The sequence below is a fragment of the Lissotriton helveticus genome, chromosome 3_1 (genome assembly GCF_964261635.1).
Source record: "Lissotriton helveticus chromosome 3_1, aLisHel1.1, whole genome shotgun sequence".
Taxonomy (NCBI): domain Eukaryota; kingdom Metazoa; phylum Chordata; class Amphibia; order Caudata; family Salamandridae; genus Lissotriton; species Lissotriton helveticus.
The window spans coordinates 1,813,807,951-1,813,824,023 of record NC_136061.1 but is presented as its reverse complement, the minus strand read 5'-3'; the positions used below and the strand labels follow the sequence as shown (position 1 = coordinate 1,813,824,023).

The following is a 16,073-nucleotide window of genomic DNA, read 5'->3' as shown; positions in this document are numbered from 1 at the left end:
ATCTCCCAATGTAATTTCATGTAATTCTTTTAGTGAACGACTTTATTACAATGATGCCAAATCCACGATAAGAAGACAAGCAGGTTTATTGCAGCACAGCTAAGGCGTCCGCCCAGGTTGATCTCCAGATGCAACTGGAGATAACTGAGTGGAATATACAGTTACAGGCACTCCATTAAGAATGTAGAACGCCATGTGAAAATACAGAGCGCACAACAACCAGGCCTCATCAGCTGTACCTCAAAACAACCAGGACTCATCACCCCTCTCTCACAACAACCAGGCCTCATCACCCCTCTCTCACAACACTCACCCTCACTCACCCTCAACCCCTCAGCCTCACCCTCACTCACCCTCAACCCCTCACTCACCCTCACCCTCACCCTCACTCACCCTCAACCCCTCACCCTCACTCATTCACCCTCACTCACCCTCAACCCCTCCCCCTCAACCCCTCACCCTCACTCACCCTCAACCCCTCACCCTCAACCCCTCACCCTCACTCACCCTCACTCACCCTCACTCTCACTCACCCTCACTCTCACTCACCCTCACTCTCACTCACCCTCACTCTCACTCACCCTCACTCTCCCTCACTCAGCCTCAACTACTCCCCCTCACTCACCCAAAACCCCTCACCCTCACTCACCCTCAACCCCTCACCCTCAAACCCTCACTCACCCTCAACCCCTCACCCTCACTCACCCTCAACCCCTCACCCTCAACCCCTCACCCCCTCACTCACCCTCACTCTCACTCACCCTCACTCAGCCTCAACTACTCCCCCTCACTCACCCAAAACCCCTCACCCTCACTCACCCTCACCCTCAACACCTCACTCACCCTCACCCACCCTCACCCTCACTCACCCTCAACACCTCACCCTCAACCTCAACCCCTCACCCTCACTCCCCCTCACTCCCCCTCACCCTCAACCCCTCACCCTCACTCACCCTCACACAGTGCAATAGTTCTCAGACCATTTCAGTTAGAGCTTTTAGAAATGTTTATGGCTTTTTTTATTTGTAATACTTTAGCATTGGCTACAGGAAACAAAAATGCTAAACATTGACAAAAAAACCCCATAAACAATTCTAAAAGCACTAACTCTAATGGTGCGAGACCTATTGCATTTCCAATGCTTGTTCAATTGGTGACCTCAAGGAAAGGGAATGCAAGCAACTACAGTAAAGGGAGTCTGCACTGCAGCAATGCCTCTTACATCTTCTAGTACAAAGACACGGCATGCAGTATTTGAAGACCGTGCCTCCGGTGAGACTAGATGTGATATGTTACAGCCACAAGTACAACAGCTTGGTGAGTGGTCTCTGACTGAATGTGTTATACTCCAAGAAGAGAGAATACAAATGGTGGGTTTAGCAGTGCTGCGCAGTTATTTGGCACTTGTACTTCGCAAGGGATACAAAAGCACTTAAAGCCAGTCCTCTAAAAACGCCTTCATAAAATTTAAAAAGGTGGGAGGAAAGCATGTACTTGTTGAAATGTGGTTTAGGCATTTACACAGATAAAAGGTTCTATCCCAGAAAGACTATGCAAATTATAATGATTTAATCCAAGATAAACATTGAGTGAATTCACACTATCTACAATTGAAAACCTTGATAACAGAACTTTGGAAAAAACAATTTCGAAAAGAATAACCCACTTAAAAGAAATATTTTACCATAACAGTTTATTGTCAAATGTATTCACATAGAAAATACATACATCCACAAAAATATACAAATAAAGAGCCAACAATAAAAATATATTGTTTTGAGATTACCATGGCATTCAAAAATGTCCAACTTCAGTTGCTTAACTGCAACTTATATTTACACAATTTACATCATAAATATCAGTTTGAAAGCACTCAACTTGAGGTAGGCCTCCAAAAAGTAATTCACTCCTGGGATTGTAAACTCCCAATATGTTTTAATGGAGTAACTTTAAATTATTTTAAACTAAATATTTACATAAATACAAAAAGTGCACCAGTATCCAAAAGCCAAAAGTAAACAGTCAACTAACCTTCATATTGTTAGCTTTTTTTTTTTTACACGTATGCCATCATTATCTTGCATACAGCTACTTAAAAAAGTTCTTGGTGCACTAGGAGGGCAGAGACCAGTATTTGAGGACCAGATCGAAAATGGAGTTAAGATACTCTTCCATCACCAGTTTAAGTATGGGTCTGTGCTGCGGGGAAAAATAAAAAATCATCTTATTGGCATGTAAGTGTTCGGCGACAAACCCAAGTAATTTTCTGGCTCCTTTTGAATGGGAATCCACTGTCCAAACGAATTTCTTTTTTCATCTTTTGGTGTGGAACTGTTGCACTGTTTCTCTGCTACTGGCTTGGCAGCAGAGTCCTGCACAAAAAATATAAAGTAAATTTCCATTTAATATTCGTATCTCAGTTTAATTTTACCTAGCTTTATTAGTACTGTTCTTATTTGTATACCAGCTACGTGTGCCACATTTTAATAGGACTGCTCATTTTACAATACATGTTCACTGACCACCATTAACACTTGATGCAAAACGTTAACTTTAGAAATTATACTTTAGGTCAACGTGTCCTGCTGCTCCAATTCAGTAACTTCTTAATTGCCAGTTTGAGAACGTAAGCGCCCTAGTCGGACAAACGAGTAGCTGCCACATGGCACACAGTTCATTAAAACAACGCTGATCAAAGTGATTAGTTTAGATACCATCCAAACTTTTTTTAGTGACTGGAGTGGATGTTCACAGATCCAGTAATAATAGCCCAATACCACGCCTTCCCACTTATAACTTATTATGCACAATTCAACCAGCGTGTTTGATTCTCAAAATTTGTAGGGGCGTAGATCCAGTTAAGTAGAGACAGAGCAAAAGATAACTCACAAGTCAACCTGGGTAGGTTATAAAATGTGTAACTAATCCTAAGAAATTCTCTTTTGACACCTACTTCTTAACGAGTTGTAGTCCAAAGTAAGCAGAATATTTGTAAATCCCCCCCCCCCTCCATTCGAGCATAGTGTTCCAAAAGCATATTCGCTGTTAATCGGTCAGAGTACCAAATACCACTGCTAAGGACTGGTCTTGATACCTTCCAACCACCCATAAGAGAAACTGGAGCATGTGCGGGGGAGGTAATTCGGGTCCCATTTGTAATTAACATGCCGAAGTTAGTGCCCGATTTAGCAGGAATGGTGAGGCTACGTTCCTCTTAGCCGGCAATTAAAAATTTGAGGCAACTAGGTACTTTGTGCGACTGACCGAATACTAAGATTTAAAAAGGGAAGCAGTCTAATGCACAAGGTTGAGAATATAGCTCGAGAAACACTTACATTAGTGTTAAACAGGATGGCCCCTTGTCTAGGCGACACTTCATGGGGAACTTCAGATAGGTCACTCGATTGCTGTATGGAAAGGATGCCACGATTAATGTTTTAATCAAATGTTTACACCGATTTACTACACATTGACAAACAATTTAACATAGGTTTCTTTCTATTGTGAGAAAGAAGTCACAAAAACTACGGTTAGAGCTACATGTTCCGAGCACAACTTGCCAGAGAGGAAGTGTTTGTGCCAATTTTAAGGTTTGAAAAGATCTAGCTTAATTGATTCAGATCACCAAGTTAAAGCACTGTGCGTTTACATTTGTTACATTATGGATTATGAAAACCCACAAATTCTGAAAGCTATCGAGTTCAGGCAGCTAGTATGCAGGTCCGCCCTAGAGATTTTCAACAATCAATGAACTTATCTGCTAGCGACGAAGGCCTCTTCTTCAGCACACTCTCAAAATCTGGAATATAGTTAATACATTGTGAGGGATAACACCTGTACTACAGACGCCAACTTTCTCAGATATCCCTGAAATCTTACTGCACAAGAGCGTGCAAAAATGCTTTAAACACAATGACCGATCAGAATCACTAGTTTTTAAATCTCAGTGCCACATATTTCAGACCGATCGCCTATTGATGTATTACCAACTTTATCTTCATCAAGGTCTGGAGATCATTCATCTCTATAAAGACAGAAAGAGCATGTGAACTGTATTGCGTACTAACACTTTTGGAATCACAAAGCACTGCTCAAACACACCCAAACACCACCCCCAAAAAAACTGTTAGGCCCAGGGAATTGAAAAATTAAATACGGAATCCATCTGACAAATGTGAAAAGGCAATTATGTATACTGGGGAGCACAAGCAAAATGAGTTTGTATTTAATTCCAGATTGCTTCAGTGTTCAATTTTTGACCCAGGAAAGTGTCTCCTATAGGTAACTACTCAAGTTGGACTGTTTTTGATCACCTACCTAGCAAACGATCAGCTGACTGCAAAGGAGAATACCCATTGGACATCACAATCCCCAAATAAGTCTATGAATTTAGTTAAAGCTGACCGATAGTCTACTCCAATTTTAACCATCAATCTAAAAGCAGAACATTATCTGCTTTTCTTCTTCCCTGTTCAACAGTTCTTTGGAACTTGGCAGGTAAGCCACCGCGTTTAAGACCAGACCTGAAACGACATGAACTGTTTACTAGCTACAAGGTTTCATTTGAGTCCTGTGGTAGGTGCTAGAAACTTTAGAGTTTGCTTAAAGGGGGGGGTATATTTAACGTTTCCTGTACTGTACCCCTCAACTGAGCCCCTTTCTTTAACTTCGCCAATTATTAGTCTGCGTGTGCTCATCTAGTCAGCATAGTTTGCCCTCAGATACTCCCACGTATAAAGCAACACATATTGAAGATTATACTTGAAAAGCAGTTAACACGGACACATTTTTATTAACCCAATCTCATTCGGACCCATGTGTTTGATGTTAGGCAGCATCAGAATTCCTTGTGTTGGGCAACGAACCCCGAGCTTAAGGGAACAGTACAAAAAAAAGAAGTTACCAACAATATCAGGGCATTTAAACAGTTTTCAGTTATATGGGGTGAGCATGCATACTGTACAGGCTTTCACAAGAACGTTAATTATGCGACAATAAAGAGTATATTTTGTGAAAGCCTAAAACATTCATACTTTCCAAAATCGAAATCGCGTCCCAAACAGACTGTTTAAATGTAACACGGCATATTTTCATTCTGGCTTCTACCAATTAGCGCTCTGCTCCAGGCGTGAGCACTTTAAAAATACCAAGTATAAAGTTGGCTCGATCAACACAAATAAAGACACGTCTAGTTTGGTCATGTTCCTATGTATCCTCAACTAAACATTTGCCCCTGCCTAAATATATACTTACCGTGGCAAACTGTGCAACGTCTGCTTCGATGCTCCTTTTCTGGGCTTCTTTAAACCATGGATCCGTCTTCAGACTCGGTGGCAAGTCCACGTTTTTCCCGAGGGCCTTTGCCGCATTTGCTTTAGCAATCTCCAACAGCTCCCGTCTATCTGGAATGGACATAAAAGGATTCTTTGAGTACGGTCTTAAACAAGGCTGCCTGCCATCCAGTCTCATGGATGCGCGACTTACAAACAATTACTGCCTACAAGAATTAACAAACAATCGTGGGATGACAGTTACACAAAACATTTCCAAACACCAATAATGTCCTTCAATTACGCTTACTGCCAATCACAAGGGATATTTGAAACATTACTCTAACAGCAGAGAGCTTCTAATCAGTTTAACATTGTTAAAGACTGTTATATTGTATTCTTATATTGTTTGTTTGTTAATACTATGTACCTTTAAGTGCTTGTGATGGTAGTGTTATGGAATGCAGGGTCGTGTACCATTCTAGGGGCCATGTTTTCAAGCAAGGGCGATACATTATCGGCGCTTTTATCGGCAGGAAACTGCCGCTAAAGCAGCGGTAATGGGCCCTTGTGAATTCCCATATAAGCCCAGGTTCTGGTGTTAACCTGGGCTTCTAAGGGAATTCACAAGGGCATATCAAGCCCATTATCGCAGCTTTAGCTGCAGTTTCCCGCCGATAAAAGCGGCGATAATGTATCACCCTTGCTTGATAATATCGCCTTAGATCCTAGGTTCAGTTATACTGTTATATGTAATTTACTTATTATACTTACACCAATAAAGGTATTAACAATGAGCTGAATCCTTTACTACAAAGACAAAAAAAAAACACTACAGGTAGGATAAACAGAATCCACACAAGGCTTACCCTTTTCGGTGAGTCTGAGGGGGCTGTGGCTTCGAGATCTTGATCTTGTTCGTGATCGACTTCGCCAGCTTCGGAAAGTAGCTGGATATGACCGGCGCACAAAGCCGTAGTACCGTCTTCCTCTAGACCTCGATCGGCTTCTGCTTCTTGAGCGATAGCTTCTGTAATAGGTTCTTCCGCGAGAACGAGATCGGCTGCGTGGTCTGTACCTGGGAGGAGACCGGTAGTACCTTCTATGGTATCTGGACGAGTGGTATCTTCTGTATCGTGGGCTGACCGACCTCGATCGACTTCTAGAAGAGGATCGGGAACTTCGATGGGACCTTCTTTTCCTGTAGTGTCTGCCTCGTGAAGACGAGCGACTTTCACTTCTTGAGCGGGAGTGCGAGGAGCGTGAACGAGAACGTGACATACTTGATCCGCTAGAAGACCTGGACCTACAAGAACTTCCTCTAGATCTTGAACGCGAGCTCCTTGCCTTCGGCTTACTTCGATTCAATTCATTAAGACAGTTGGGCATTTCAGTGGTTCTCTGCTTCGCCTTCACCTCATGCTCCGTGGTGCTGACATTCAAGTTCTCTTTTGCTTTAGACCACCCTGCTTTACAATACAGGAAGAACATGTGAACCGTTTGTACATACACCATCGTAACATGTCAACATTTAAATACTATTCATCTAGTTAACTCAAATGTCGTGTACCTACGCGATGTCTGCCTCTACCCACGAGCTTCTATTACCTCGTAGTCCGCTAGTATTCAACTTTAGTTAAGCATGATCTGCAGCATAATTTATCTTTTAAAAAGTAGTCTGTTGCTTGCCTGCTTATCCCTCCTCAACCGTTTATCTCAAACTGCGTTGGCCCAACCTAGATGCAATTCACATAACTGAGTGCAATAAAGGGGTAACGGTCAATACTAGGATTGGGTAAACTAAGTACTTGTTAAAGAAGCTGCGGGACCTAGAGAACAACTGGAGATTTGAGGATAGTTGTCAAGAGAAGTGACAGTGCATATAATCAAGAAACGGCGTTAAAATTATCGCCGCTTTAGCGACAGGAAACTGCTGCTAAAGCGGCGATAATGGCCTTGTTAATATACCCTTATGAATTCCCATAGAAGCCCAGGTTCTGGTGTTTACCTGGGCTTCTATGGGAATTCAACGGCACAGTATTAAGCCCATTATTTTAACGCAGTTTCTTGATAATATGCCCCTGAGTAACCTAAGCGCATATCCGCCCTCAGTGTAAACAGACCTGGTGAAATCTAGCTAAGCAGTTTTTAAGTAAGAACTGAGATTAAAGACCCATACATAAGAAAACCCATCTTACCAGGGCTAGAGATGCTGTACAACGATTCGCCGTGCTGTACTTCTAGTGTTCGCCCGTCATGATTGCTAAGTGGAAAAAAAAAGCAAAGTTATGATAGCTGGCAAAAGAAAAACAAGAATACAAAGTTACAAGCCTATAAGCGCAGCAAGTCACTTAACGATAATATTCAATGTATTAGCCTGTAACAAAAAAGCTAAGGCTACCACTAATGAGTTTATTGGGAGAGAAAAAAAAACATGAACGAGGCAGACGTTTGCTTAACGCATCAAAGACCATAGTTCAAGTTTCAAGTTCAGGCATTTATAAAGCGCACTACTCACCCAGAGGGTCTCAAGGCGCTAGGGGGAGGGGATCACTGTTTATCGAATAGCCAAGTTTTCAGTTCTTTTCTGAAGGAGATGTGATTCTGAGTAAGGCGGAGGTGGGTGGGGAGTGAGTTCCAGGTCTTGGCAGCCAGGAAGGAGAAGGATCTGCCACCCATGGTGGTTTTTCGGATGCGCGGGACTGCGGCGAGGGCTTGATTGAATGATCTTAGTTGGCGGGTGGGATAGTAGAAGGACAGTCGGGTGTTGAGGCATTCGGGTCCTAGATTATAAAGGGCCTTGTGTGCGTGGGTAAGAAGGCGGAAAGTGATTCTTTTGTTGACGGGAAGCCAGTGGAGGTTTTTTAAGTGACCGGTGATGTGTTCTTGGCGTGGGATGTCTAATATGAGTCTCGCTGATGCGTTTTGAATGCGCTGGAGCTTTTTCTGCAATTTTGTTGTAATTCCGGCGTAGAGTGTGTTGCCATAGTCCAGTCGACTTGTGACCAGTGCATGGGTGACAGTCTTTCTTGTTTCGAGGGGGATCCAGCGGAAGATCTTTTTGAGAATGCGAAGGACGTTGAAGCAGGAGGACGATACCGCGTTGACTTGTCTGGACATTGAGAGAGAGGAGTCTAGAATGAAGCCAAGGTTACGTGCATGGTCTGTGGGTGTGGGCGCTGATCCCAAAGCGGAAGGCCACCAGGAGTCGTCCCAAGCTGAGGGGGAGGATCCAAGGATGAGCACCTCCGTTTTGTCTGAGTTGAGTTTTAAGCGGCTCTGTTTCATCCATTCGGCTACTTCTTTCATACCTTCGTGAAGGTTGTTTTTGGCGGTGTTGGGGTCTTTGGTGAGGGAAAGGATTAGCTGGGTGTCGTCGGCGTAGGAGATGATGTTGAGGTTGTGTTGACGTGCGATGGAGGCGAGGGGACTCATGTAGACGTTGAAGAGGGTGGGACTGAGTGAGGAGCCTTGAGGTACGCCGCAGATGACTTCGGTGGACTCGGAGTAGAAAGGGGGGAGTCGGACTCTCTGGGTTCTTCCGGCTAGGAACGAGATGATCCAGTCCAAGGCTTTTCCTTGTATGCCGATGTTGTAGAGGCGTTGTATGAGGGTGTTGTGACAGACAGTGTCGAAGGCGGCGGAGAGGTCGAGTAGAATGAGGGCCACTGTTTCACCGTTGTCCAGGAGTGCTCGGATGTCGTCGGTCGCCGCAATGAGGGCGGTTTCGGTGCTGTGTTTGGCTCGGAAGCCGTTTTGTGAGGGATCCAGGGAGTTGTTGGATTCGAGGAAGGCTGCGAGTTGGTTGTTGACGGCTTTCTCGATGACTTTGGCCGGGAAAGGGAGGAGGGAAATGGGTCGGTAGTTTTTCAGTTCTGAGGGGTCTGCTGTTGGTTTTTTCAGAAGGGCGCTGAGTTCGGCGTGTTTCCATATTTCTGGAAAGGAGGCGGAGTTGAAGGAGCAGTTGATGACATCGCGGAGTTGGGGGGCGATGATGGAGTCAGCTTTGTTGAAGATGTAGTGGGGACAGGGGTCCGAGGGTGAGCCAGAGTGGATTGAGTTCATGAGGCGAATGGTATCTTCAGTGGTGATTGGGTTCCAGGACTTGAGGTAGTTAGTTGGAGGGGTGGGAACAGAAGGGGGTGGGGTGAGTTGGTCATTGGGAGTATTCATGAAGCTGTTGTGGATGTCGGCGATTTTGTTGTAGAAGAAGGAGGATAGCGCATCGCAGAGGTCCTGGGAGTTAGTGATGTCGTTGGATGCTGCGGGAGGGTTGGTGAATTCTTTGACGATATTGAAGAGTTCCTTGCTGTTATGGGAGTTGTTGTCGAGACGGTCCTTAAATGCTGATTTCTTGGCGGATCGAATCAGTTGGTGGTGTTTGCGGGTGGCTGTCTTGAGGGAGGCCATGTTGTCTGAGGTTGGTTCTTTTCTCCAGTTCTTCTCCAGGGTGCGGCATGTCTTCTTGGATTTTTTAAGGTCGTCATTGAACCAGGGAGCCCTTTTGCTGAATGATTTCAACTGGTGTTTTTTCAGGGGTGCTAGTTCGTCCGCACTGTTGGTGATCCATTGCCTGAGGTTTGTGGCCGCTTGGTCTGGGTCCGTTGTTAGGGTGGGAGTGTTTTGGCTGAGTGATGTGAGGAGTTGGTCGGTGGTGATATTGTTCCATTTTCTTCGGGGAATGGGTTGTGGACGGTTGTGGGTCAGGGTTGTTTTGTAGCTGAAGTGAACACAGCTGTGATCCGTCCAGTGGAGAGCTGTAGTGTGATCGAAGGAGATGTGCTTGCTGGAGGTGAAGATAGGGTCGAGCGTGTGTCCGGCTGTGTGAGTGGGGGTGTTAACAAGTTGTTTGAGTCCGAGATTGGACAGGTTGTCCAGAAGGGTGGTGGTGTTGTTGTCGAGAGTGTTGTCAAGGTGGTAGTTGAGGTCTCCTAGGAGAATGTAGTTCTCGGATGCGATTGCGTGCGGGCTGACGAAGTCAGTGATGTCGTCACTGAATTGAGATCGGGTGCCTGGGGGTCTGTAAATGAGGGTTCCTCTGAGTGTGGTCCTGGGGTCGGTGTGGATCTGGAAGTGGAGGTGTTCGGCGGTTGCAAGATTGTCGTCAGAGCTGGTTGTAATTTTGATGGTGTTTCTATGGACGATGGCTATGCCTCCTCCAGTTTTGTTAATGGTGCGGTCTTTTCGAATGATCTTGTATGTGTCCGGTATGGCTATGGCGATGTCGGGGGCAGAAGATGTATTCATCCATGTTTCAGTGAGGAAGGCGATGTCAGGAGATGTAGAGTCGATTAGGTCCCAGAGTTCGGTTGCGTGTCTGTGGACCGAGCGGGTGTTCAGTAGGATGCATTTCAAGTCGTTGGGTTCGGAGCTGTGTGTGGAGGAAGTGTGTTTGGTGAGGGTCCTGACGCAGTTGAACTTACAGGAGAGGCAGGAGAATGGGCCGTGGGTACGTCCTGGGGTAGCTTGGCAGCAGAGTGGGGTGCGTCCGGCGTTGAGGGCGAGGAGAGTAGCGGCATCATAAGTTACTCTGGGGGATTGGGAGCGGCATAGGGCAGGGGGACGGGCTCTGGGTGCGGTCCAGGCGCGGACGGGCGTAGACGGGCTTACCTTTGGCGCACCTTCGGCGCGCATGGGGCGCGAAACTCTGCGCGTGAACGCTGCGCGCTGATGCATTAGTCATATATGGATGGTGGAGGGGGCGGAGCGTGGGAGGGGCAGCAGGGAGGCGGGAGCGAGGTCCAGGGAGGGTCAGGGACGGTCAGCAAATCAACAAAATGGCTGTGTGGTAAACAAACGTTACGAGTGTCTCAGCCAACAAAAGCCACACTGAAATTGGAGCGCTATGCAGGGCAAGACTATCTGAGGCCAGCAGAGGAAAGCGCTATATCAGGTGAGGTTACAAAGCGCTATGCAGGGCTAATAACTAATCACCACACTCGACATGTAATTCTGTTAGGCAGCAAGGCACAGCAGTGTGACAAAGCGCAGCGCAGCTTTGAATTCCTGAAAATAATGAAAATAAAAACAAATGCGAGGCAGAATTCAGCTTCAATAAATACGATACCAGCCAGGAGAGGAGAGGAGGGAGGGAGCGACCGTTTCTGGTGTTAGCAGGGCGGTCACAGTTCACTACGAGGATGTGGGCAGCCTGTAACTCTGTGGGTGGGAGGGGCAGCAGGGAGGCGGGAGCGAGGTCCAGGGAGGGTCAGGGACGGTCAGCAAATCAACAAAATAACCATAACTGCGGAGCGTGTGACTGAAACAATTTGTTTTGTCGGCTGCTGATGTGCGACACCTCAATAAGCTCAGTTGCTCCCATCACTCGCTAGTCTCTGCGGGCCGTGTGATGACAACAGCAGGTCCCTGTTTGAAGAACCACGCAGTGCCCAGCCAGGTCAGTTACTGTCCCAGTCCCCACTTCATGCAGACAATGAGCCAGGCGGGTGTTGTACTAAACAGCAGTGCAGGGTGAAGGCAGGACCGCTGGAATAATGCTATTCTGTTGCCACTCAGTTTACAGCGGTTGTGAAATTACCACACAACCCATGTGCGGCATAACATGCCTATTCACAACAAAATGTTAACCGAAATGCATCAAGTGTTTAAAAACACGGAAAAATGTAGGACAGCCGAAGACCAGTCTCAAAGATGGAGTGTCTCGTGTGAAAATAAATACTAGGCTAGAAATTGATCTCGGCTCTATTCATCTAAAGACATTGGACTAGTACAGCCCTGTCAAGTATCACGCATCAGGCGTGATACTAACGCATTTTTGTACAGTGATCCGCATCACCGCACGAAAATGTAAAGTCACGCATTTGTATTGCCTCCTTGACACCACCGGCGGTGCAAAGGAAATCGTTATCCTGACCAAACAGTGCACTCCCGATGAGCATGCGTATACTGCTCTGGCAGAGTGTGTGATTGTAGTAGTGTGAAAGTCTGCTCCGGTCAGGAGCATCGCGCCGAACTGGTGGCTCATTGCTGCCCTGTCTGCAGCAATGAGCATTCATAATATAATGCATGACAGGTTCCACGCCGCGGCGATATTTCATTGACCAGGCTTCGCCTGGCCACCGAGAATAACCGACAACTAATCGGAGGATGAGGTAGTTGCAAAACGCGACCAGGAAACAGTTTTTAGTCTGGGCGGGTTTTACTGGCCACAAGTGCCGTTTTTCACAAATACTCGTTGAAATTGCTTTTCGGTAAGCACACTCGAGGAATATTACAAGCAGAACTGCACCATGGGTTTACAACGCGCATTCGGGACTTCAAAGATTAAACGAATGTATTTATATCTTAATTGTGGGCGGGAGGGTCGTCAATTTTAAGTTACTTTGCGCAACGCTCCTCTAGCACCGGGGTCGAGTCATCCCTTGTAGCTGGTTCAATTATTTTTACCATAAGGACATAGATACTGCCTTCAAAGCAAGTTAATAGCTCCTGCTTGAAACCGGGGTATCACATTTGTTCTATAAAAGTCCTTGCGAAGCCATCAAGAGGTTCGAAGTAACATACGCCGCCATTACATGACTCGTTAATCAGCCATTCCAGCGACCCCGCCCGCCTGCCGCCATTACACGAACAGCGCAGAGCCGCCATTACGCTGAGACGAGACAAAGAGGGAGACTGAAATGGCGGAAAAGTCCCTTGACGGCGGCTCATGCAGCCAGTTTGGGAAAGAAATCACGAGTATACCCCATCGTTGTTCGACTGTCCTACCTGCTCCACTGAAAATCGCAGTGGTATGGCGTAGGCACGCCGGTCCCAAGACTGGACTACTGTAATACGCAGTTTTATAATGCGTCACAATTGAAGCGTAGTCAGTGAGCGGATTTCAAAGCCAAGTAACGCTGCGATGCATATGGTTGAGTGATTTCGTTTCTAGGCACTTTAATCTCAGTAGATAAAATAGCCGCTAACGTCTTAAGTAAAATGCGCACAAATGTTACCGTGGTCGGCCATTTACAGCACTCGAAAACCAACATTATATATTTTCAACTTGTGCCCAACACTCGGCATAATACAGCATAACGAATTCTCCCTGTCAGACGTTTCTGTTATTAACGTAAAAGCTTTCTGAAACGAACACTGTCCTACGGCGATAATGTAATGTTAAAAAAGTCACCAAATACAAAAAAAGTACATACATGTTTCCGAAGGCCGGGACCACCGAAGAGCTCGTACTTGGCTGCCCGCAGTTCTGTTGGAAGGTATTTCCCTGCAGTCTCTCCGCTCCGTCCATCGCCGCCATGGCGCAGGGACTTCAGAGTGGAACGATGTGGAAAATCTCTGTTTTACGAATCTAAACAGAGTACCGACGAAAAAAGCCACCTAGAAAGGATGGCGTGTTGGTAAAACACAGTATGTCGTGAGTGGGGTGAAAACGACACTATCTCTTCAAGAGCTCAACGTTACACCACAACATCAACCGTTAGCCAACAAAAGAATGAGCTGGATAACCTTCTAGAAGGCTCTCCTGTCAGGCATTAGGGCGGGATTTTTCAGTTCCGTAACTCCCATTGGTGACTTCACCAATCCACCAAACGTCTCACGATCTCCACCAATTGACCAATAGGTGTTAGCCCCAACAGCGCAGTAATGAGCCGTGATGAGAAGAAAACAGAGCGGCCATACTCATCTGAATACAGTGTTCTTCGTTTCGATAGTTAGTCTTAAAGTCGAAAATTACAAAGCCAAATTCTAATTAGAAGTCTGCAAACCGTCGTTCTCCATTTTATTTTAATATTTTAACAGCAGAAAATCACGTTTTTAACAGCACACAATCATCAGGCATACCCTTTTAAAATACAATAATAAAAGCTGACCATTAGGTAACCCCGCTCATCCTGAAACACATTCCTTTTTAAATTGGATAATGAGTTTTTTTCTCAAAAATAAAGAGGACTGGAGTGAAATGAACATCTTACAATGATGGCTACCATTCTAGCTAATGTGCTATTTCCGCCTTTAGCTTGGTAAACAAGTTTCATCTTCGATAATTATATAAGCATAACATGCTGCATTGGGGCGAAATAGCAACCCGCAAACTCAACCTAGACAGATTGAAGTGCAAAAGGCCGCTTTAGTAGAACGGGTATGTCACATAACATAAAACCAAATAGCCAACACCTTACAGGCTAATCGAAATGTCCTAATACAAAGAAAAATTCCTAATGTTACCTCATAGAAAATTCCTGTAATGTAACACCCCTTCAAACATTAAGCCAACACTGCCCTATCTACTAGCCCAAAAGCGAGCCGTGCCTCCATGTGGTTTCTGCCTGCCACCTGTGGTGGGGGTGTGGGGGCCGCTTGCGCACGTGGCAGCAGCGCTGCGGCAATAATAATTAGGCAGGACACCTTTCTGTGCTTTCTTCGTAGCTCCGACTGATTCGCAGGGCCACGCCCACTTTATTTGTAGCTGGCGCGTGACGACACGCAACAGCGCTAACGTGACCTCTCCGGCACGGGTAGACTGCACCGCTACCCCGCGCCGGAGGATATTACATTCCTTCTAACCTTTATTGAATACACAAACAAAGCGAAACAAATAGTGATCAGTTGGATCTGTTACTAGTCACTAGAATTTCAGTCCCAGGATCGTCACACCATGAAGTCGACCAGCCTGGAGGATGAAACCGGGTTTCTTCTCAGTCCATACCTGGTGTGTTCTCCCCGTGAGGATGGCAGTGATGGGGTCATTCCTTGCGAGACTTCACTCTCCAGGGATCTCGCAGGAGAGCTCGGCAGACTCCCCGCTGGCGTTACCGGTAGTGGCAGAGTGTCCTGATCTAGCATGTTCTCATTCCCAGTGGGGGGCATTCCTTGCCCCTCTGGGCCCTCTTCCGCCGCCGGTTGACGCGGCCTGGCCTCCGGGTAGGTGGACGCCTGCAGTTCCGGAGTTCCGCCGTGCACCTTCTTGAAGAAAGAGATGTTGCGAGTGACTACTTCGGTTCCTCTCCTGGCTGTACCATGGTGCCGGTTCTGCGGATGACTGTCCAAGGTTTATGCTCAAATGGAAGCCTGAATTTGCTCCCAGGATATCTATCCTTGATGTATACCTTGTCTCTCACTTGAATGACAGATTTCCTGGCCTGTCATCTGGCACTGGCCTGGTCATTGGAGTTGGTCCGGTTGGTTAGGGTCTTTCCAGCGTCGATCTGAGATGGGGTCCAGCTTAAGTGATGCGGGATGGTGTCTCCCTCTACTCGGCCCATGGTCGCCGGTCCCAGGGCTGCCTCGGTTGTGAGATGGGGCGTCAGATGGTATTCCCGCAGGAAGCTGTAGATGGCCCTCTCCAGCGGTGACTCATCGGCATGCGCTATGCTTATTGTTTTGTTGAGAGTACGCATGAATCTCTCTACTTCCCCATTGGCTTGGGGCCAGTGCGGGGTCACCTTCCGGTGCTGAATTCCCCAGGTCTTTAGATAGTCCGCAAACTCTTGTCCATGGAAGGGTGGACCGTTGTCTATCTTCACCACTTCGAATATTCCGTGGGTAGCAATGGTCTTCTCGAACTTGGTAATGACCTACATGGCCGTCTGATTCCTCACAATTTCAAGCTCCGGGTACTTTGTGAAATCGTCAATGATCACCACTGCATAGCGTCCATCTGGGAGGTGTCCAAAGTCTACACTCACGCACTCCCATGGCCGTTGGGGGTTGTCCTCCGTGATGACAGGGTGAGGGCGATCTGGTTGCCCCGCTGCTTGGCACCATGTGCATGTTCTGACGGTCTGTTCAACCATTGTTTCCATTCCCGGGAACCACACCTTAGCTCTCAGCCGGCTCTTG

At 46.5% G+C, this 16,073-nt stretch overlaps 1 protein-coding gene across 2 annotated transcripts; it reads right to left on the bottom strand.

Moving 5' to 3' along the window:
• Window positions 1-1,676: 1,676 nt before the first annotated feature.
• RSRP1 (arginine and serine rich protein 1) lies at window positions 1,677-13,772 on the bottom strand. Of its 2 annotated transcripts, none has more exons than XM_078682718.1 (6): window positions 13,427-13,772; window positions 7,469-7,533; window positions 6,140-6,739; window positions 5,254-5,402; window positions 3,336-3,407; window positions 1,677-2,372 (listed from the first exon to the last, which is right to left on the bottom strand). In XM_078682718.1, exons 1-6 carry the CDS (start codon window positions 13,528-13,530, stop codon window positions 2,220-2,222), a joined length of 1,143 nt encoding a protein of 380 aa, XP_078538844.1. In that variant the 5' UTR covers window positions 13,531-13,772; the 3' UTR covers window positions 1,677-2,219. The 2 variants fall into 2 exon arrangements, with proteins under 2 accessions (XP_078538844.1, XP_078538845.1); XM_078682719.1 differs by having other exon boundaries at window positions 6,140-6,736; window positions 13,427-13,729.
• Window positions 13,773-16,073: the final 2,301 nt, after the last annotated feature.

Bases quoted from the DNA above. Each gene is read 5' to 3' on its own strand.
- RSRP1 (XM_078682718.1), bottom strand. From the start codon at position 13,530: ATGGCGGCGATGGACGGAGCGGAGAGACTGCAGGGAAATACCTTCCAA. The intron at 5,403-6,139 runs GTAAGCCTTGTG...TGTCCATTCCAG, and splicing joins CCTCAGACTCACCGAAAAGG to ATAGACGGGAGCTGTTGGAG. The intron at 3,408-5,253 runs GTAAGTATATAT...CTTTCCATACAG, and splicing joins ACGTTGCACAGTTTGCCACG to CAATCGAGTGACCTATCTGA.